At 32.5% G+C, this 23,369-nt stretch overlaps 1 protein-coding gene across 2 annotated transcripts; it reads right to left on the reverse strand.

Annotated features, from left to right (window-relative positions):
• Positions 1–419: 419 nt before the first annotated feature.
• LOC105344537 (uncharacterized) lies at positions 420–20,442 on the reverse strand. 2 transcript variants are annotated; one of them, XR_004604139.2, is made up of 8 exons: positions 20,312–20,442; positions 15,948–16,496; positions 15,722–15,838; positions 8,005–8,307; positions 7,221–7,523; positions 6,178–6,352; positions 3,755–3,877; positions 1,351–1,489 (listed from the first exon to the last, which is right to left on the reverse strand). XR_004604139.2 is itself a non-coding variant. In XM_034482038.2 (7 exons), the coding sequence occupies exons 1-7, from the start codon at positions 20,397–20,399 to the stop codon at positions 1,282–1,284; spliced, it is 1,743 nt and encodes a 580-aa protein (XP_034337929.2). In that variant the 5' UTR covers positions 20,400–20,442; the 3' UTR covers positions 420–1,281. The 2 variants fall into 2 exon arrangements, 1 of the variants encoding a protein (XP_034337929.2); XM_034482038.2 differs by lacking the exon at positions 3,755–3,877 and having other exon boundaries at positions 420–1,489.
• Between the last annotated feature and the right edge of the window lie 2,927 nt (positions 20,443–23,369).

Raw genomic sequence — 23,369 nt, forward strand, 5'->3', positions numbered from 1 at the left:
TAAAATATTAGACGTGCTATTCATCACTAAATAAATATTTACAACTCTTACATCAATTTTATATCTTATACTGTTGTTTCATTGATATTCAAGAGTATCAATTTTCGTGGATAAATTAAAAATCACAGTTTCAAGGATATGTAAATTCGTGGCTATTGACCCTATCAATACAAAATGTTAATGGAAATTGCACTTCAATGAACATTTTATTTCATGGATTAACTTCACAACGAAATCCACGAAAATTAGTATTCAACGAATATTGATGAAACCAGAGTATATTAACTTACCTAGATATATTAAATTAAATAGTTTTTAGAAACAGTTAGTAGTTCATTTTAATAGCACTTTTATCAGTGTAGTTTAAATGTGGGACTTGCAATTGTTGAATATACTAATTGTTAAAAGCGGAAACCAATGAATCAAAATATCAACACATACATTTCATTATTTTTTATAAAAGTTGCATTCTTCTTTGTAGTCCTTAGAATTAGTTGGAAACACATGAAAATGGAAAAACTTTTGTTGTGCATGTATTCATTACTATCACAATGAATAAAATCACAGCCAAAATCAAAATTAATATCACAGACAAGGTTACATTTAGAAGAACAATGATCTAAAAAGAACAACGATCTAAATATACATGTAGCTTTATCTTCCTCAAATTCTTAATTTCGTTTTATAGTTCCTATACCTTCTTGTTTATGTTGCAAGCATTTCATAATTTATATAATACAATTTTGAATAATTGATCTGCGTGTTACACGTAGCTCAAATGTTCACGAACGTGTTTCAAAATTGGTTTACATTTTTTAAGGAAACTGTATATTTAAATTATAACCAATTCTAACGTTAAACAGTATGAATTTATCCGATAACGGAAGAACAGATGTCATTATTAGTACTTGTCAGTAAGCAGCTCTTTCGAGATTCCGAGTTCAATGTTATTTATTGTAGCTCGCACTGGTTACATGTATTAAACCCGATAGTTTCCTTTAAAAAAAGAGGCTTAGGAATTTTTTTGACGAAAGATTATAGATTATACATTAAAAGTGAATGAAAAGTCTACAAATAACAATATCCAATAGTTTACATCTACAATCATATCTATAAGTAAAGACCATTTAACATTCAAAATAGTCCAAATATTGATTGATATATAAAGTATAATAATAATTAATAATAGATAAATGATATCTAAATCACGCACCTAATAAAGTACAAGTGTATAAAGTAAGCTTTTTTTTAGTTTTAAGACCCGAATCAGACACGACTAAACTACATGCTGGGAGGAGGCATGGAGTTGATGAACCCCTGGTATCCCCCGATGTAGTTAGGGTCCGGCATGTCGTCGTCATAGTTACTCTCTCTGTCGTCATCACTGTTGTTGTCGTCACTGTTTTGATCGTTGTTATCATTGTTTCTGTTATTTGAGTTTGAATTGGATCCTTGGGAATTCCCAGTCCAATTTTGTGGCTGTATTGCCCTGTTATGTAGAAAAGAGATTGGTATAAAATTTTCATAGCAAATATGTCAATTTTACTAGAAGGAATTAGGCAGTTCTTCTATTCATTTTCTATTACAAAATACGACAAGGAATTATACATTCTTAACCATGACCTTAAGTTTCCAAAAATGACCGTGGGTCGTGACACGCCCTAAGGTCATTATAATCAATCTTTATCTGAAGAAAAAATAGTGTAATATCCTTCATAAGGAACTTCCAAGGTTTCTTTAGGAAGATATAAACCAATTATGTACTTTTTATTCCAAGGACATTGAACTTTTAGGGTTAGAGTGTAAACAACAAATCTCTAGGTCATGGTTTCGGATCCATCTGGGGCTTGTAGAATTTCCTTCTCAAATTTTAACAATAATTTCTGAAAAGTTATAATTTTTGTTTGGCAACTTATACTTCAAATGGCATGGGTCTTAAATAATAGAAGTAAACATTTTTAGTCCCCACCTTATTTTCTAAATACGGTAGTTTTCGTATGATTTACATGATCGATAGGTGCCAATTTCCCTAAGTACAAATATGCTTAAGTACTATTATTCAAAGCAATAATTTGATCGAAAAATTATGAGATCTTGGACACAAATAATTTATATCTGCTGCCAAAAAACGCGATGGATTAAATTTTATCGTAGGAGCCAAAAGACCGAGAAAAAAAGCGTTTTCAAATATTTTCATAGTCATAATAACATTCTTTTTTAATATTTCATATTTTTTAATATTTAATATTTTTTAATATTTCAAATTTCATTCATAGCATAAATAAAATGAGAAATCGATGTAGAAAATTATAGTCAAAGATTCTCTTGATCGAACTTTGGTCGAGTATTCGTATAAATCCCTGTAGAAAAATGAACTAACAAAGATGGTGTTGTTTTCTGATAGTGTTCCTCATACATAAACAACAGGTTTAGTGGCAATACAAATAATCAAATTCTAGTTAGAGATTTCGACTTTGATCATCCAGTCGGTCGTTTTAATTTTTTTTACACACATTTACACTTTGCGTGTTACTTGCCCTACCAACATAAATACTGTTGTTTATAAATAAGATGCAAAGAGTGCTTTGAAGTTTTATAAGACAACTTTTTGCGGATAAAACTTTTATAAATTATGTCATGCACTTTAAAATTGATATATAAATAGTGCCTGTTTAGGAGGGTAAGAGTTGAAATTGACACCCCGAAAAAACTATGTTCAACCGCCTCGAAGCGGAGGTTGACAATGCTTTTCGAGGGGTGTCAATTTCAACTAATTGACACCCCGAAAAAACTATTGTCAACCGACGCGAAGCGGAGGTTGACAATGATTTTCGAGGGGTGTCAATTTCAACTCTTACCCTCCTAAACAGGCACTATTTATTTTATTATACTGAATGTCTTAATTTTACAGAAAACTTTTCTACTTTTATTTATGAATGACGTGAATTCTTTGGCGAACCGTACGCGCATAGTTTATGCGCATGTAACAATTCGTTGTGTTACATTGTACCCTTGCTTAGTGTGTTGCTAACGCTGAGGGTTATTGAACAGATTATCAACTGCGTCTAAACCAATCAGATTTCAGTATTTAACATGAAAGTATAATAAGAATAAATGGTGTCAAAAATTTAGTAACTAACGTCGGCCAGAATCTATTTCAAAATAAATCGATGATGGATAAAAATTGGATACTTGTATTTTGATAGAATAGTCAGAAGTTGTGTACAAATGTATTTATTAGCCCAGTTTTTGGAAGATAGATAGGTCGTCAAATTCCTGTGTTTGAATCAATTGCTTAGAATAAATTATTATAATGGTTTTAAACTAATGATTTTGCATAGTATACATGCAATTTCAGGGGAGGGGGGGATAGCTAATCGTTATTTACTAAACAAGAGGCCAACAGGATTTGACGGCCACCCGAGTACCATAGCTCTTAGATTGTCACGTCCAGGGAGTATCATGTCTGCATTTTATTCATTAATACAATTGTTTTTCTTTTATCTCTGATTACCGCCATATGAGTTGTCGATTTCTATTGTTACACTAATTGCTACACATGCCTATATAGGACAGAAAGCACTATTTATGCTTCACCGCATTCAGGTACAGTAAAATCTCGGCTTTTGGTTTTTTTCCTACCTGTGTACGAGTAAAAAAGAGTTTTAAAAATATTGCATATCTGGCACCACCTTATAAATTCCCCGGGTGGTACATGTAAATAAATGAATTTCACAATTTACACTTCTCTTACCATAGAGATGCTTTACACCAAAAATGGTAACAATTGGCATCTTTTCAAAAAGGAGTTTAATGGACGATCCACAACGACGGACGAAGACCAATGGCAATAGGTCACCAGAGTGACTCAGGTGATCTTAAAAGAAGACATGATGAACATATTACATCGCATTAAGGTCTTTCGATTGTCGCATGACGTCAATGGAGCATTCGAGAATATTTTACCGTTATCGGTTATAATATTAGTGTTATGTGATCCATGGTTTTGCCAATATTTTTTAATTTAACTGGACTTGTGTTTCACACATTTTAAGCTATGAAAAGTGAAAAGACACTTAAGTTTAAAAATTTAAAGAGGGTAGTTTGATGAAATCGCTGAATTCAATGAAAAAATGATAAACCCGTACATAGGAAAAGTTGGCAGAAACTAGAGTTTATTATTTTTCCCTGGCAAGGTAAACATTTCTTTGCAGATATCGACAGGATACATAATGAGTTGCAAATGTACCAATTTTCAGTGAGTTTGCACCATAATTCCAGAAGTTATACAAGTTTTATTTGGATAAACTGTACTTATTCATGGTTGAAAAATTGTATCAAAATTCACTCTAAATGTGATGGCTTTCATAATGGCCTTTAAATGTTGAAATACATAAAATAAAGGATTGCGATTAATTTCTTTAAAAAAATGCTTTATTAAATAGAAATCAGTAAAAAAAAAATTGTACTGTTTGATTTGAGAGCAGTCGTCGCTATAACTGCCTTGATAGTGTACCTGCATGTTAGCTAATACAGCATGAATAAAATGTTTTCAACATACCAATATTTAAAATTCAATTGGAATGTTTACATATTAATCGTCAAATTTAAACAAATATTTCACAGATTTTACCATAAAAACATCAAGGGTGGAGAAATCTTTAGATTACCTTCCACGCCTGTGAAACCAAAGATTCACGATATGGCCAGATTGGCCCGACCAAAAAACCTGAAAGCTCTGAGCCAAGAGCCATTATTTCACAATTTCAGTAGGAGGTGTCATGGTCGTCATAACAATGCAATTAATTTTTAACCGGGTTTTCCAACGGAAAAATCCGGTTATTAAAATGGTGAAAATGGCGGGTGGCCGGTTCCCAAAAAGGGTACCCTCATTGTACGTATAACTCCTCCTACAGTTCTCAAGATAGGAAGTTGTTCTTTTGCAAATCAATTGTACATATATCAGAGGTGTGCATATTGCTAGAATTTTGATTTCTGATAATTTATCGAAAAAATACCAGCTTTTGAACTTAGTCATTTTTTGGCAAAATATTGCATATAGGGTACCCTCATTGTACGGATAACTCCTCCTACAGTTCTCAAGATAGGAAGTTTACGTTATTCTTTTGCAGATCAATTGTACATATATCAGAGGTGTGCATATTGCTAGGATTTTGATTTCTGATTATTTATGAAAAAATACCAGCTTTTGAACCTAGTTATTTTTTGGCAAAATGTTGCATATAGGGTACTCCATTTCACTGGATACGGGTTGACATGGATTTTTAGATACAGTTCACATAAAAGAAAACCCGGTTTGCTGTCACATTGACAGCTTTTCACTTGTTTTAGCACACGTGGAAGGAGAGGAAATATTCTTTTTTAAAGCTGGCCTTTTTGCATAATTTGCATAATTTGCCCCGCCGATGAGAAACCAGGCTTTGTAATGTCATAAATTTCACGATTCACAACTGACCTTGTAGTTTTGAAGAAAACGTTTGATTTAGCTTCACTGGGTGTACATCCATGTAAACATTTTGTTTTGTATATCAAGTGCACTTTAATGGTGTAGTGTTCATGTTGTAGAGAAGTTAAGAATAAATATTGCGGAAAAGGGTGCTGTTTTAACAGACAATCTGGTGTTCAGCGACGATGCAAGGCTTTTATTCTCATATATATGCAATAAAATAAAAGCATTTCAAATTTAATTGCTTTCATATAAAAGACAACTTAATTGCAACTTCCAATCCGTAAATCTATCAAGTTTCTAATCAAAACATTTGTCGGCCATATTGGTTTCGCCAACAACATATGCCCCTGACTCGGTGTAGAAAAGTGTACATCAAAATGCTACTCCACTGCAATTGATGTACAAAAGTGTACACGATGTACACCTTTAGTAAAATGTCAATAAGATTTGTTTCATGCATATTACCGTTTTTCACTGCATCGATTTAATCGGTTTATTAAACATTTACAAATTAAAATTTTTAAAAGGGATTTCATCTGATTTTTTTTTTCGTCATCGTCAAGAAATTTTCTGTTGTGAATGAAGTCTGATTTTTAACCGACATGCGATAATAAGGCATCAGTTACTAATAATGTCTGTGGAAATAGAAATATATTTAAATTATTCAGAAGAAAACCAAAACTTAAAAACAATTTTAGAGGACTTACTTGCTAGTCAGTAACTTAAAGGCGGCAACTCCTGCAGCCACAGAAGCAGCGGCGCCCACAGTCCCTGCTACCCCCGCCGCCGCCGCTTTCCAGGTCGACACAGAACAGGTAGGTTTGTTGTTCATTAAAACGCATTCTCTGAGACCTCCACAGCTCAGCTTGTCACAACTCGAATCTAATGCCAAAGAATAAATTATTTGAGTTTGATAAAACCTAGACCGTTAATTCGATTGACAGTTCTTAGAGGTACATTTAATTTGAGGCGCACACAAAGAAGCGCTGGTTTGAATTATAAATGCAACTTCCTGACACCTAAAGAAAATATTCTTCAACACGGTTTTCAATTAACTGATTAAATTATTCTCTTTATGATATCTTAAAACATCCAAATTATATCTATTTAAGATATCTAATATTCAATATTGATTTTTTTCCCATCAATTTACTGATCTAAAAGGTAATATGCATAAATGTATATATTACAATAAGCAACTTTTGTTAAGTTTCAACTCTAATACGCTTAGGCCACACAAAGTTGATTTCTTGGTCTTCTGATTCTATGCCAAAAAAATATTTGGGCGAGCGGGTGATTAATTTAAGAGTTTAAAAAAGGAAATTTGAAAATTTTTGGGTGCGTAAAAAAAGGGCAAGCGATTACATTTTATTTTTAAAATGTCATTTTTCCGTTGGTATACATGTAAAACGGTGACTGTATTCGCCATTGTATCAGACCGTACTAATCGTTTACTCACACATCGGGCATTATTTACTTGTAAACCTTGCTTACAATCTACCGGGAATTTATTGGTATGATCAAAATAAAAAAGCACATTCATAACCAAAAAAAAAAAGAGAACCAAAATGAAGCGGAAATGGTACTAAAAATTCCGGGAGGTTTTTTTATATTAATGTTATTGTTTCAAAAGCCCTTACGTACGTCCGCACGGATCCAGCGATCAAGAAATCAAATAAGTGTGACCTTAAGTATACTTTTCGTATTTTTCAGCACGGATGCCCTACATTTTACATTTGTACAACGATACCTTCATTAGCATACACAACTAAATGTATATCTGAACTGGTCCTTGTTCCGTACGAATTGGAGACGGAGCAACGGTAAGTTCCCATATCGGCTGCCTGGAAGTCTATGATGGTAAGGGAGGGGTTCTGTGGAGTCCCCCCTATATATTTCCCAGACATACTAGTTGATATGATGCTGTTATATTTATACCATTGCACCATTAGCACTGGTGGGTATGATGACGTAAAATTGCATGTCAATGTCACGTTGTTGCTCGCATTTACAGTATATGTATAAGATCCGGTCGTTACCAAATTTGGATAACCTGTTCAACAAAATTAAGAAATTTATATGATTATAAGCGTGCCAATAATATATTGGAACATCTTTCCAAGTGAAGCCGTGATCAAAGAGGAAGATATATTGTCTTTTAATATCAGCCATCAATTCCAAAGTTGTTTAAAATATTTTTTTTTCTATGAAATACACCATCTTGAACATGCGTGCGTATATAGTACCAAGTTATACACTTTTATCATGTTTTCAAAAGAAAGAATAATGACGTTAACCTTTTTCACATTGTCCAATTAGGTAACTCATATCTTTTATATATTCTTAATTTCTAGGTTTTCTTATGAAAATAAATGTTTCATTTCAATTTTTGTAATATTTTTAAAAACACTGTCATACATAGCAAAATATGACTGAAACTGTGCCTAAATCTTTATATTGAAATATTTGTCGCTATTCATACTTCTTCTACATTCTATGTGTTAACATTTTTAAAAAATCTCTGATCTTTAAACCTTGGCTCAGATCCAAATGTACCATAGATGCACTCTGGCCAATTCCTGCCGTATTTTGTGCTTGACATCTGTAGTTTCCTACATCTGTTACTTGAACGTTCTTTACGGAGAGAGAGGGTGTTCCAACAGTTCCACCGCTATATTTTGAAGTATCTCCTGTGTTTACCACTGAATTGACACCATTTTTCTGGTATAACCACGTGATGGAGGAGACCGTCGTTGGACTTGTGACGTAACAATTAAGTATAGCTGTTGACCCTGGCGACATTTGAACACTAGACCCTAGCGTTACATTGGGCAAACCTGCAGTTACAAAAGTGTAGCAGTTTGTTAAACGAATATATAACTCATAACCTACCCCGTAATCAATAGAGATATCAAAAACTACCATTCTGCATTAAAATTACAGTAACATTTTTCATGATCTTATCAATAATCATTAGAAAACAAACTTTAGAAAACTAAAACTTTATATATGATTTTAAAATATGAATCTACAAACAGCAAGTAAATCTCCAAACCATACTAAAAAGAGTCTGAAAAAAGGTCATTTAAGCATTAAATCATCATTCTACGAAGTATGTAGCATGCATCGTGCCTGCAGCGGTACACACACATTGAGTAACGCGCGTTTGCGAGAAATTTATATGCACATGAATACTGTTGCAGTTATGAGACTATAAATAGACTGATTCGATGACAAAATATCATAACTTCTTTATCAAGCTTTGAAATACGTTTTTGATCTGCAAATGCCGATTCAAAGGAAAAGGAAAGTAAAAAAAACATATTTTAAAAAGAGCTGTTTGTAAAACACTTATGCCCCCCTCCCTTAGAAACATTTGCGAAAAAAAGGAACGGAAATTACATATTATTAAAATTCCAAAGCCAATAACTCTGTCAAAAAATGTTTGATCGCACGCAAAATTAAATTTGACCTAGATATTATTATGATATGCCTGTATACCAAATTTCATTTCATTATGTGCATCCTATGCGAAGAAAATGAACGGAAACAGCAAATAATTGAAATATTTCTACGTCCAAGGTGCACAACTCTGTTGAAAATTGCTCCATCTTATCCAAAATGGAACTTGACCTAGATATTATTATAATAAACCTGCATATCAAATTTCATTTCAATATGTGCATTCTTTGCGAAGAAAATGAACGGAAACTGCAAATAATTGGAATTTTTCTAAGTCCAAGGGGCACAACTTTGTCAAAAAATTCTTAATCGTACCCAAAATTATATTTGTCTTAGATATTATGATATACCTGTATACCAAATTTCATTTTATTATGTGCATTCTGTGCGAAGAAAATTAACGGAAACTGCAACAAATGGAATTTTTCTACGTCCAAGGGGCACAACTCTGATGCGATCGTTCCCAAAATCGAACTTGACCTAGATATTATTATGATAAACCTGTATACGAAATTTCATATCAATATAGGCATCCTTTGCGAAGAAAATGTACGGAAACTGTTGTTGGACCGACCGACAGACAGCAACAAAGCAATATGTTCTCCCTTCTTCTTCGAAGAGGGGCATAATTATACAAATGAAGTGGTTTAAATTACAATTGTATGGTTTAAATGCTGTTTTGAAGATTAACTACATAATTTAGCTTTAATGCACGACTGAAGTTAGAGAAATCGCATTTACTCAAGGCTGACAAGATGTAGAACTCTTTTGTATTTAAACTAAAACAATAACTTTTTTAACTTCACTCCATCTATTCCAGTTTGGTTTACATGTACAATGTACACAGTGCACTTAAACCCGCTGAATATATACAATTAAAAAAATCCGAGTTATGCCTTTTCTGCTATTCAAATATCCGACTAAACAAAATTGACAATGTTTAGGCTCACAAGTCAATCTAAAGAATAAATATGCATAAATATACGCATTTTTATTAAATAATTAACATCTATTAATCTGCTGTTATTCAATGTTGAAAAAGATCTCGAGAAATATTTAAAATTGAATTCTTTTATTTTAAGTCAAGCTCTCCGCTAACTAAATAAGACGGTTTTAATTGTAATTGGGGTGTTTAAAATACATTTTCTACTTTTACAATATTATGCTATGCTATGGTATGCGATTTAAATGATATACTAGGAGATTTCAATGCCGTGTAATGAGATTTGTATACTATCGTATGAGGAATTATATTGAAGGGCTCAATAATATGGTATGGTATGCCATGACATTCGAACAAAAACGCCTCCTTACACAGAAGAGTTCCAAACATTTAAAAGTAAAACTATTAGAAGCAAATGTTATCCACTAATCTGCAATGTGAACAGTCATTCTTTTTTATCATTTCTTCATGAATTAGGGCATTATATTACCATAACATAATTTTTTTGAAGTAATGCATAACATTACCATTACATGAGTAAAGTAATGCATTACCATTACCATTACTTTGTGAAAAGTCAAAAGTTTTTAAAAAGTAATTTAAAAGCTAAATAAAGAGTTAAACTTTTTGTAGATGTTTCATAAATAAAACATGCTTAAACATATTTACAGGTTATAGTTCACTATCAGGTTCAAATTTAATGACTTATACATGATTCCTGTTGCACTTGTAGTTCTCAAAGTTGGTCTTGTAACATTTACACGCTAATGGCTGAGTTGCCAATTTCTGTTATGCATGTCTCTGATTTTCGGAGTATGATTTTTAATGAACGGAACGGTTTTATCGTAATTCGTGGTGATGCACGAGTTTACACAAAAAAGTAGTAAGTGGCGAATGGATTTATTTTTACCTATTAATTTTGCAAGAAAATCCTGTCAGATTAGTCGGTCTAAAAAATCAAAATGGCGACCGTGAGAAACCTTTTTATTGTTAAAGTACTTGGAATCTTATTGTAAAAAGAAATAATTCTAACGTCAGGTGCTGTGTGTGTTACGGTATACAAATATTAATTTTGTTTATTAATTCAGCAGTTTGATAGTTTTCGGGGTTTTCATAAACCTTGTATAACGGATACCCTCCGACTTATGAATTTTCTCTTCGATCACAAAATTGAATAAATCTAAAGATTTAAATTATCAACCCTGATATAGTTGTTTTGATTTTCCCGGTAAGTAGTAATTTTTAAAATTTTTCCTTGGGGTCTTATTTTACATAAAATACCATTGTGTCAATTTTCTACAATTACGAAGACTGGGATTTAGTAAAATTTAGACAACGTATCAGACAATTGCAAAAAAGCCAATTTAACGTACTAGATTGAAACAACTAATTGAAACTCATAATTTTTGGAAGCATATTCGAGAAAAATCAAGGACAATTACAAATACAAACTTTTAAGACCCCGTCTTTCAGTACTCTCAGTACTTTGATTTTTATTAAGCACTAAGCTTTGTCAGCGGTGATGGTTAATAATTGTGCATCGGTCCAAACATTGTTTCACTACCGTTTTGCTTGAGTAACTACAAATGAGAGTTGATTAAAATCGACTACCAAAACTAAATAGGATTTGCACACAAGTTGTTGAATTCAAAATGCCATATCTCTCATATATATATATATATATATATATATATATATATATATATATATATATATATATATATATATATATATATATATATATATATATATCCAAATCACAAAAGTATTTTCTCAGTGTCCGGTAAAAATATAATAAAAGAAAAAAAGCAACACTAACTGCAAAACATAAGCGCTTTCATTGTTAAAAATCTTATATACAGTACAGCTCATCACGAGTATCCCGACAAAAACACCGACCACCGTGTTTGAAAGTCCACGCTGAGCGTGGAAGTGTCGGTACCTTTGATCTATTGTTCTCTGTTACGGCCACAGAACGAGAAAAAACACGGTGCGACACGGTGCAACGCGATGCAACACGGACAATAAAACGGTGTAACACGCGGTATTTACCTGTGAAAAAAGGAGGATTTAGGAATAAAACTTATAAAGAATAAAATATTTATTGATGTACGTAAGAGAATCAAAGAAAAAGACAAAGAAATAGAAATAAATAAAATTCTTATGCACGCAATTTTCAGACGCATGCGATTGACACGGTTGATTTTTGTTAATATTAAAAATCGATATCGCCCACATAAAGGTTTGATCAATTAAAACACTAACACTTTCTTTTCCGTTTTAAAATTCAAATAAAAGGTTCCATAAGTTTTTGTTTCAGTCCGTTTTTAAACATAGTAGTTATCGTAGTTACTGTAGTTTGGCAGTTTCAATAGTGCATAGAACCATAACTGTGATCTTTTCTCACTTATACTCTATTCAACGATAACAAATCTAACGGGTTGTTGATAACAAATGAACTTTCTCTAAATAATATAATTATACAGCTTTATATCTAATATATTTTCAAATTGTCTTTCTTTTATACATATGTGTGATGTACTTGTCCATGTAGTACCGCACGGTACATATTTATAGCGCTAAGAATCCGTGGATCGGTACTTGATAATTTTTTATTTCATCATTATAGCAACTTGAGTTTAGAAATTATTTGTGTTCCAAGAAACTACTCAGTATTGCAATAATTGCTGTTTGATTGTTTAATGATCGTCATAAGAGAGAGAGAGAGAGAGAGAGAGAGAGAGAGAGAGAGAGAGAGAGAGAGAGAGAGAGAGAGAGAGAGAGAATACCAGTATTATTTAATATAATTACATTTTACTTTTAATTCAATGTAATAAGTTGGATTTATAGTTTCCATTATATTGAACCATTTTCCCTTAAATTGCGATAGAATATATGCAGTCAGGGTCCACGTGCTATCCCTGTCAATCAAATCAGCCCGCGAGATAGACCACGTGCTCCTTCCATGATATGGAAAAAATGTCGTTCTATTGTTTTTTTAAGTCCGCAAAATAGAAAAAATGTTTAACAATGAAGTATTCAGTGTTTGAAATGTTAAGTTTCTGCATTTTTATACTGCATGCATGAGGGTTGGAATGTTAAGTTGTAAAATCTCTCTCTCTCTCTCTCTCTCTCTCTCTCTCTCTCTCTCTCTCTCTCTCTTTCTCTCTCTCTGTACTTTTGTGCATACATGTATATTGTATATACATGGACATACATGTATGTGTACCCGGTAAATAATTTCTTATCGCAAGTTAATACTTTGTTAAATTCCCGCATTTATAGAGTTGCTGAATTGTTCCCCGGATCCACGCGCCGATAGTCTTACGTGTAGTTGTACAGACAATTTTTTTGTTTGTTAGAGATTAGGAAAAATCATTGAACTAACAAAGTAGAAGTAAGATATATTCAGACCATACACACGACGGGTTGTGATGAGTTACCAAACAGGTGTTCGCGGAAAGGTGTGAATAACGGCATCTCGAGTACACCTGTTCAGACGTCCAAATATACATACAGTTAGTTGTAAATTCCAATGACACCTAACGAGACAGACAATAACACCTGTTGTGTATAGAACCCAAGATGAAAGACAATGCTGTGTATCTGATCAGCTTCCGTACATCGCACGAGTGAGATTTTTTCATGTGAAATCACGAGGCCATTACGAACTATACGGAAATAAAGTTGAAAATTATTTTATGAAATGCGGGTATATTTTTAATACATGTACAATGCTTGAATATAATTTAACAAGAGTTTGTACATGCATTTATCTATAATCTATAATATAAAAGTGATTTTTTGTTTATTTATTGCTACATAAATAGCTGAAGTCCAAATTATTCGAGTCACCGGTAATATGGGGTTGTTATTTACTATAGCACATCAACAGCACATGTTTTTAGAAAAACGTGGTCTGAAATGTTTTCATTTCTCATTTTTAATTGGTTTAAAGTAAGGCAGTAAATTAATTAATAAATTAGAAAGTTTTTACAGATAACAGAAATAAGACGTTTAAGCTCCCGACATTTTAATAGGATCGTCAGTTACAACATCACGTGTGTTAAGAAAAAAAACAAGATGAATTAAATTGATTTGAATTTAAATATTTTTGGTGAATTTATATCAATTTATTTAAGAACAAATGAATTAAAAGGTACCCATTTACGTCGAGTTTTCAGATCACAAAAAATTAACTTCACGTTGACAGCCTCGACAACTTTCTGGGTCCGTGCAACTTAAGTCGACATTTTTTTTTTTAAATATGAAAAGGATGTATATGTTTCAACCCTTGTTTAGCCATAATTTCTTTATTTCTAAACATACGCTATATCTATCAACGTCTCAGGTAACGATATCCACGGAGTAACACAGTGGCCACGGAGTTACACAGGCGGCCACGGTGCGACACGGTGCTTTTTCTTGAATTTTCCAATACACATACACGGTGTCACACCGTGTGCACGGTGCGACACAGACCGTTTTCCACCGTGTTTTTTTACACGGTGGGTGTCGGGATACTCGTGAGCTGTACTGTATATATATATATATATATATATATATATATATATATATATATATATATATATATATATATATATATATATATATATATATATATATATATATATAAATATTATATATATAAAATATATAAAATATATATATATAAAAATATATAAAAAATTTAAAAATATATATATATGCACCCTCCGCAAAAAACACTTTGAAAAAAAAATTCAAAGTGTGTAATTTGTATGCCCCCTTTCGAGGAAGGGAGGGCATATTGCTTTGCTGCTGTCTGTCGGTCGGTCGGTCCACCAACAGTTTCTGTTCATTTTCTTTGCATAGGATAAACATATTGAAATAAAACTTGGTATACAGGTTTATCATGATAATATCTAAGTCAAGTTCGATATTGGGTACGATCGAGCAATTTTCGACAGAGTTATGGCCCTTGGACTTATAAACATTCGAGTTATTTGCAGTTTCCGCTCATTTTCTTCGCATAGGAAAAACATATTGAAATGAAACTTGGTATACAGCTTGATCATGATAATATCTAGGTCAAGTTAGATATTGGGTACGATCGAGCAATTTTCGACAGAGTTATGGCGTTTGTACGTAGAAAAATTCGAGTTAATTACAGTTTCTGCTCATTTTTTGCAGAGGATGAACATATTGAAATGAAATTTGATATACAGGTTTAACATGATAATATCAAGATCAAGGTAAATATTGGGTACGATCGAGCAATTTTCGACAGAGTCATTGCGTTTAGACGTAAAAAAAATTCGAGTTATTTGCAGTTTCTGCTCATTTTTTCGCAGAGGATGAACATATTGAAATGAAATTTGATATACAGGTTTATCATGATAATATCTAGATCAAGGTTATTATTGGGTACGATCGAGCAATTTTCGACAGAGTCATGGCGTTTTGAGGTAGAAAAATTCGAGTTATTTGCAGTTTCTGCTCATTTTTTTTGCAAAGGGTGCATATATTAATATGAAATTTGGTATGCAGGTTTAATAAATAATATCTAGGTCAATTTGATTTAAGGTATGATAAAGCAATTTCCGACAGAGTTATGCCCCTTGGACTTCCAACTATTCCAAATATTTGCAGTTTACGTTCATTTTCTTTGTGGATGTTTTCAAGGGAGGGGGGCATAAGTGTTTTACAAACATATCTTGTTCAAAGTGCATTGTAACACATGTGCCAATAAATAGAGTAGTACCTGTAATTATTATGAAGTATGAATTCATAAGGTAGACGAAAAACACTTAATTGGCTTTGCCTTTTTAAAAAGGGGATCGTGATCAGTTAATGAACTTTTTTACCTGGCACGTAACAAATGGGGTCTGTAATCCCTCCTTGACAATGACAGACGTATTTTCCAAACTGGTCTTCACAAGTTCCCCCATTTAGACAAGGTTCCCCAAGACAATCATTGATATCTACAAAATAAATTGTTAATAATATATATATTTTTTTACTGTTAATAATATTTTGTTTTCCTTTTATATTTGGTATTCAAAATTCAACTTAAGAAAAACAAATTGATACCATCTGCACACGTCCTATTGGATAATTCCTCCGCTATGAGATTTAGCACGTCAAATGTGGTCAAATATGTGTAGTCGTTGTGTGTAGCCACTGAGCGAAGCACCTGGAAATCTACACCTAACCCAACACCGACGCAGAAGATGGTGACCCCCATTGCTTTCAGACGTTCGGGCTCATCAGTAAGAGAGCTTTGGCCATCTGTGATTAAAACTGCAATCTTTGCTGCATCCGATCTTGCACCTCTAGTTGTTGTAAAAGAGTACATTCGGGCATAGTCAAGAGCACTACCTATGCTTGTTCCACCACTTGAGAAACTGATGCTAGAAATAGCTGACTGAATACTTGACACAGTTTGATATCGGTTCAAGGGAAAGATTTCTCTTGCAAACGATTCAAAACTGACCACGCTAAACTGATTTGTATCGTTTCCAACACTGAATTGGCCGACAATGGTGCTTACGAAAGATTTGATCCGCTCGAAATTGCTGTATCCAATGCTTCCAGATTCGTCAAGAAGAAAAACGATGTCCCCTTTTGAGGCACACGATCCTAAAAAAAAGTTAAATAATTTCATTTGTCATGATATGGTTCCTATACTTCTCATGTCATTTTTTATGATGACTACATCTTCGTTCGCATTCTGTCTTGAGATTTATGCCGCTTACTTGCTGGGTTTTCGGGGGGGGGGGGGGGGGGGTTGTTGGTGTCTTAAGCCCAACAATTAACAAAATGTATGTAAAGTCGAGGGCTTGCCATGATGAAAAGAAATAATTCTCTAACCTGGCTGTTAAGTGAGGTGTATTTTCCTATGCTTTTTTAAAAAAGCAATGACCGCCAGTTTACAAATGCAGTTTTTGAATCAGATTCAAAGTATAAAAGTTTATAAAATCTAATGGTTTATACCAAACGGTGCAAAAATATTTTGTGATTGTATTATTTCTGAGAAGAAAATGTATCGTTATTCATGTTTTTAATCTTTTTAACGTGTTGAAGATTGACACGGCAGGATAAAACTATAGCTACAGAAGGTAAAGGAAAAAATAACCTGTTATTTAATAATCTAGTCAACCTTGAATTTTACGTATTGTAACATGTTGACATTTTATGAGTTTACATGCAAACGAGTTAATCTGTGTACAACCCGGCTGTGAATTGTATTACTGAGTTAGCGCAGGTAACAATTTTATGTACAGTGTATATCGGGCTCGGTGTTCTGTCTTTGTACCTACTTGATTAGAACCATTTTTACAAGAGCTTGGACTTTGGGTAGTTGGTGTCAAACTGCAATGTGACGTATGCATGTCTATTTCATTGTAGGCCACTCAGCCATTGCTCTTTGAAATTAACAAGATTTGTCTGGCTTTTGAGCTAAGTCTACTCAATCGGTGTATATTTCACCTGAAGCCAGCATCATTTTTAACTTGTTTTGACTCAAGAAATAGATAGTTACGTCCTATTGAAAGTCCAAGGCCTTGTTAAAATAGTTCTAAATGTAGTTTAGATTTGAGCATACTTTTGTACAAGTAAAAGCTTTCGAAAAAGCTTGCCTGACTAAACAAAATTATTTAACGGAATCATGCATGTATCAATTAGGCTATCTTATCAGAAATGAATTTTAATTTTCGCTGCTGATATTAGAACATGTACATATATATCACTTGAAAATCAATTACTTTATTAATTCAATTTTTTTTAGAAATGTACACATATCATATGAGTGCATGTAAGCTTAAAAGCTGGAGATTAGTCATTTTTTTTAATTTGTATTTGTTATATTAAGATGCAAAATCAACTGAATGGCATTTTTTAAAAATCTCCAAACAGTTTCATTTATTATATAAAGTTACGAAAAGTGTCTGTTGCAAAATAAGTGGGAGCGGGAAGCAGTCCCCCTTACCCCAACCCCCGATGCTACGTGCCTGTGATGTAAACACACGGTGCGCTTTGGGGTATTCGCATGATCCCAACGGACTCGTCCACTAATCGGCGCGCAAAAACTAAGAATGAGACATTATCGCGCGAAGCCCTGCTTTACCATTCACGCAACGGCTGAGATCTTGATCCAATTGTTTGAATGAACCCATCCACTGGCAGAGATCCATGGGGAGGGGGTCAGATGATTTTTTTGACATTTGATTAGTAACAGCTTCATACATGTATACGAGTAATATAATCTATCGAATTAACAAACACAATTGATTCGTTATTGTTAAATGTAGTAATGTACATTTAGTAAGACACGGGAATTATGACCCCTTTTCAAGATTTATGAAATCGCCCAACTAAACGAAAATCGGGTCACACCCCGCTTTGGCGATTTAGTTCATCCAGTAAACATTCCAACTGTATAAATTTTTATTTGTTTTAATCCAAACAGATAACTTTCTTAAATAATGATAATTTAACAACATTTCTTACTTACATTGTACCGTAATAAACAATATGTTACAACTTGTTGCGATGACCCCCTCCCCCTTTTCCACCGTTAAAAATGGTGGAATGCTGATCTATTTTTAAATCAGGATTACATACGTGCATTGTATGGTGAACATCCCTTTTACCTGTAAACTCTTGCTCGCTGTTTTTATTACATCCAATATATCATTTTCATCAATTGTGAATGTAAATGCTGGCACCTTAAACATGCATCAGTTAATCTTTTTTGTGAATATCATGATATTGCTTGCTCCCATTGTCTGCACTGTTTCGTAGAATGCAACTTTCAAACCTTAGAGATGCCTGACGTCATGACGTCAGGCAATAAAATATACAAAATATGATAGCGTAGCAACATTAATATTGAAACTTGATGTCAGAAATCGATAACTTAGGGGTATCACCCGTGCTTCTGGGACATAATCTATATTTTCACTTTCAAAATTTGTATTCTTTTGTTTCATTTACTTAATTTTTTTTTTTTATTTATTTTTTCGACTAAAGTTAATGTAAATTATTAAGGATTCGTTTTGTTTCAGTGTTATATTCCCCCCCCCCCCCACACTTTTACTGTAAATGGACAATACTTTATATAGTTCTGTTCCTTCGTCAAGCCGAGAAAGAAAAAAAAAGAACATATTCAAATAAACATCCTTGTGTAATAAAAACCATTTAAGTCAAGAGTTTTGCTCATGTAGACAGTAGTCTTTCGAAAGGAAGAATTACCATTACTGAAAACCTTGAGTAATTTCTTAATTTTTTAATAAAAAAATTCGCTGTAAAATTTATTTATGATAACCGGAAATGCAAACGTCTATACATCAATCTGTTTGCATTTCCGGTTATCATAAATAAATTTTACAGCGAATTTTTTTTTAAAAAATTAAGAAATTAATCAAGGTTTTAAGTAATGGTAATTCTTCCTCTGGGAGGACTACTGTCTACATGAGAAAAACTCTTGACTTAAATGGTTTTTATTACACAAGGATGTTTATTTAAATATTTTCTTTTTTTTTCTTTCTCGGCTTAAGAATTTAAATAATTTTTTCTCCATTACCAATGCATCGGGACATTGTATCAACAATAACATTGATTTTGGTATACATGTATCAGCTGCTTAATTATGAATAAAAAATATGAGAGGATTCCTGGCCTTCTTATGAATTATGTAATTATAAATCATGGTAAGTAAAAGGTTATCCCCTCTTCGCATTACGTTTCTTGTTGATTGTTTCATTACTTCATATTTTAAACAAGTGAAAAGCTGTCAATGTGACAGCAAACCGGGTTTTCTTTTATGTGAACTGTATCCATAATCCATGTCAACCCGTATCCAGTGAAATGGATAAGGTGAAAGGGTACCCTATATGCAATATTTTGCCAAAAAAGTTCAAAAGCTAGTATTTTTTTCATAAATTATCGGAAATCTAAATCCTAGTAATATGCACACCTCTGATATAAGTACAAATGATCTGCAAAAGAACAACTTCCTATCTTGAAAACTGTAGGAGGAGTTATCCGTACAATGAGGGTACCCTATATGCAATATTTTGCCAAAAGATGACTAAGTTCAAAAGCCGGTATTTTTTTCATAAATTATCGGAAATCAAAATCCTAGCAATATGCACACCTCTTATATATGTACAATTGATCTGCAAAAGAACAACTTCCTATCTTGAGAACTGTAGGAGGAGTTATCCGTACAATGAGGGCACCCTTTTGGCAGCCGCCCGCCCGCCCGCCATGCATTTTCACCATTTTAATAACCGGATTTTTCCGTTGGAAAACCCGGTTAAAAATCATTGAAATAATTTTGAATTTTAGCATCGAAAACGAATATTTTAGCCATCAATGTAAATTAGACAAACGACAGTGTCAATATATTGTATTAATAATGATAAAGAAATAAAAGAACAAACTATACTCACCATCTACAGATGACAAAAGACTTGACCATACAATCATTACCACAATATTGAATGCTTTCATTCGTCGCCTATCATAGCAGGAAATCATGTTTATGTTGGTCTTTGGCCTTCGGGAATGTGCACCTTTTGCAAAGGACTGTCGATTTAAATACAAGTTGATCAATATTTTTAAAGAGGAGTGTTTCTTTTCAAAGACCACTCGTTGGAGACCAAATAAAAATCATCACCACCATGGGACAAGTACAAAAAAAAGTCTTAATAATATACATAATAAATACACGTCTTATACCATCCCGTTATTAAGTAAATGTCTGTCCCACGCCTGTACATGAATGAAAAGATGCCCAATGGTGACGTTTCTGTAATTGTTAATAACTACTTATGATAAGTATATTAATATACTTTTGGCAATTATTTTAATTTATAACGTGAAACTGAAGAATTTATCTTTCCACATTAAAGAGTGTCCCTTTAATTTATTTTATAATTGAATGGCATAAGACATGCATTTTTGCATAAGGATAATGATAACGTAAACTAATTATATAAACGTTCTAGTTTACTTTGAGGTGCTAAATTTGAAGGCATGTGTGTGATGCTCAAATTCATTATTCTCTTTTTTCATTATAACCACAGAGGTAATTAAATTACAAAGATAAGAACACACATACTTTTACATCGTTCTTGAATTGATAATATGGTTGTTTTTTTATTTGAAGATATGCAGCTATTACCTTGTCTGGTATCATAAAAAAAATTCAAACAACCAATTGTGAAAAAAATATAGTGTTTCCTTCATTAAAAACAAAAAAGTTCATTCATTGTTGAAAACCCTATGCTTAGTGTCCTCGAGTTCTTCAAGATGCATATTAAATGTCGGACATTTAATTAAAAAAAGCCTTGTGGAATGAAATGAATGCTTTCTTAAATTAACAAGATAAAATGAATAACACATGAGTAACACATTTTATCGATGTTCATAAAATATATGGAAAGACATGCAAGATATTTATTTTGCATTTGTCAAGGGGATTTGTCAAGGAATGTCAAAAGCTCCCACAATCTGGGATATATTCATAACATATTTGCCATTAAAATTGTCGTTAAATATAAAATGTAACAAATTAATAAAAAAGCAAATTCTTAGTCTGAATATTACATATTTTGTTGAAATATATATGTGATAAATGGTTCGAATTCCAACAATTTCATGAAACTGTGTAAGATGAAACATGTTTACATGCATATCTTCTTTTGTGTATATAAGTAACGAGATAGCTGTTTGGGATGGAGGATACACATGTTACTATTTTGATGTGTTTATTATGATACATGTACATTCAAGTTGATGTTTGTTGTTTTTGGTAGTTGATTTGAATCAACTCTCCTATTCGTTTACTCTGGCAAAACGGAAATGAAACGGTGGTTTGATTAACGCAAAAATTATCACTTATGACAACACTTAAAAGTTTAAATAATCGATAAATTCGATGTAATATATTCAGAAGCATTTACTTTCAAGGAAACTTATCTATAAATGCATGTTAGAAAGAAGAAATATGTTTGTAGTTGTACATATTTGCGCCAAAGTTCAATAAGACTCGTTCGCTGACATTGATTATCAAAGCGACATTTAAAATTGCTTGGATAAACAATTTTTCAGTGATATTTTTATTACCGATACAAAATAAATGCAATGTAGAGGTTGACTGCGTAAATTCTATCTTTAAATATTACACAACATGATTCATAAGGGGTTTTCCGTCTTTAGCTCTGAATTCTTTTCGGAAAAGCCCGTAATTCATATTTTAAAAAAGGTGCGTAATTATTCAAATACAGCTACAGATACACTACTTGCCATGCGAAATTACACATCGTTGATTTAAAAAAAAATAATAATCATTAAACACAATACCTGTCAGTGTTTCAGTACTTTGATTAATAATGTTTCATATTAATTTCCCGTTAGGTAATAACAATACTTTATCAAATGGTTCGAAAATATGTTTAACTTAAAGGGAACTATTTGAGGCATTGTAATAGGGAGTAAATTAGAAATTGAAGGTTCGCTTAAATGACCAAACATGTATTTTTCTTAGCACTCGAGAAAATTGTCAACATTTTGTATGCTTAATCTCAGAACTTCACTTACTTTATTGCTAGAAGACAGTGGATTGTGTTAAAGAACACTTTTTTCAAACATTTACTTTCCTTTTTGTAAATGATATGGTGTAGTTTGTATTTGGAAATTAGTATGTCAGTTTGTCACTCAGAATGTTACAAATCATCCAGATTACCAAAACTGTCGGAATTTTATTATAAATGATGTTTGTTTACAAATATGTGTAAGAATTGCCACAAGTTTCATAATTTAAAATAAGAAATAAGTAACGTGGTGCTTTTACCTTGATAATATCATGTATATACATGTACTTATTTTAATATTGTTTCTTATTTCTAGGGTTAAACTAAAATTAACTTCTAAAAATTGAGAAAATGTTCCATTGTGGAGAGCGCTAGGATTCTGAGTCATACAGGGTGGATGAGGAATGTGGATGGGCACAGTGGTATTTTATGGACGAAAAATGTTTGTCTCAAGGTTATATTTGATTAAAAAATAATAGGGCTATGCGCTCGGGAAATACAATTTTTCTGTGGGAATAAATCTTAATGTTTCCCCCACGACCATGTAATAGATAGATAGATAGATAGATAGATAGATAGATAGATAGATAGATAGATAGATAGATATACTGTGGTTTCATCAATATTCGTTGAATACCAATTTTCGTGGATTTCGTTGATAAGTTGATACACGAAATTAAATGTTCATTGAAGTGCAATTATTTCTATTAACATTTTGTACTGATAGGATCATTGGCCACGAATTTACTTATCCTTGAAACTGTGATTTCCACTTTTTCCACGAAAATTGATGCCCTTGATTATTAATGAAACCACAGTATTATCCACGCTAGTTCTTGGTTTTAAAACTCTAATAGTTTAATTATCTCTAACAATTAAAGCTGAACAATTATGTTGTAACAACTTTGTTTTT

The sequence above is a fragment of the Magallana gigas genome, chromosome 5 (assembly GCF_963853765.1).
Source record: "Magallana gigas chromosome 5, xbMagGiga1.1, whole genome shotgun sequence".
Lineage (NCBI taxonomy): Eukaryota > Metazoa > Mollusca > Bivalvia > Ostreida > Ostreidae > Magallana > Magallana gigas.

What these genes read in the sequence shown, in the direction of transcription:
- LOC105344537 (XM_034482038.2), bottom strand. Translation starts at nt 20,399, where the DNA reads ATGATTTCCTGCTATGATAGGCGACGAATGAAAGCATTCAATATTGTG. An exon ending in CCCCATTTGTTACGTGCCAG is followed by an intron (nt 8,308 to 15,721) that starts GTAAAAAAGTTC and finishes TTGTAACTGCAG; the next exon opens with GTTTGCCCAATGTAACGCTA. An exon ending in ACATTTGGATCTGAGCCAAG is followed by an intron (nt 7,524 to 8,004) that starts GTTTAAAGATCA and finishes TTTGTTGAACAG; the next exon opens with GTTATCCAAATTTGGTAACG.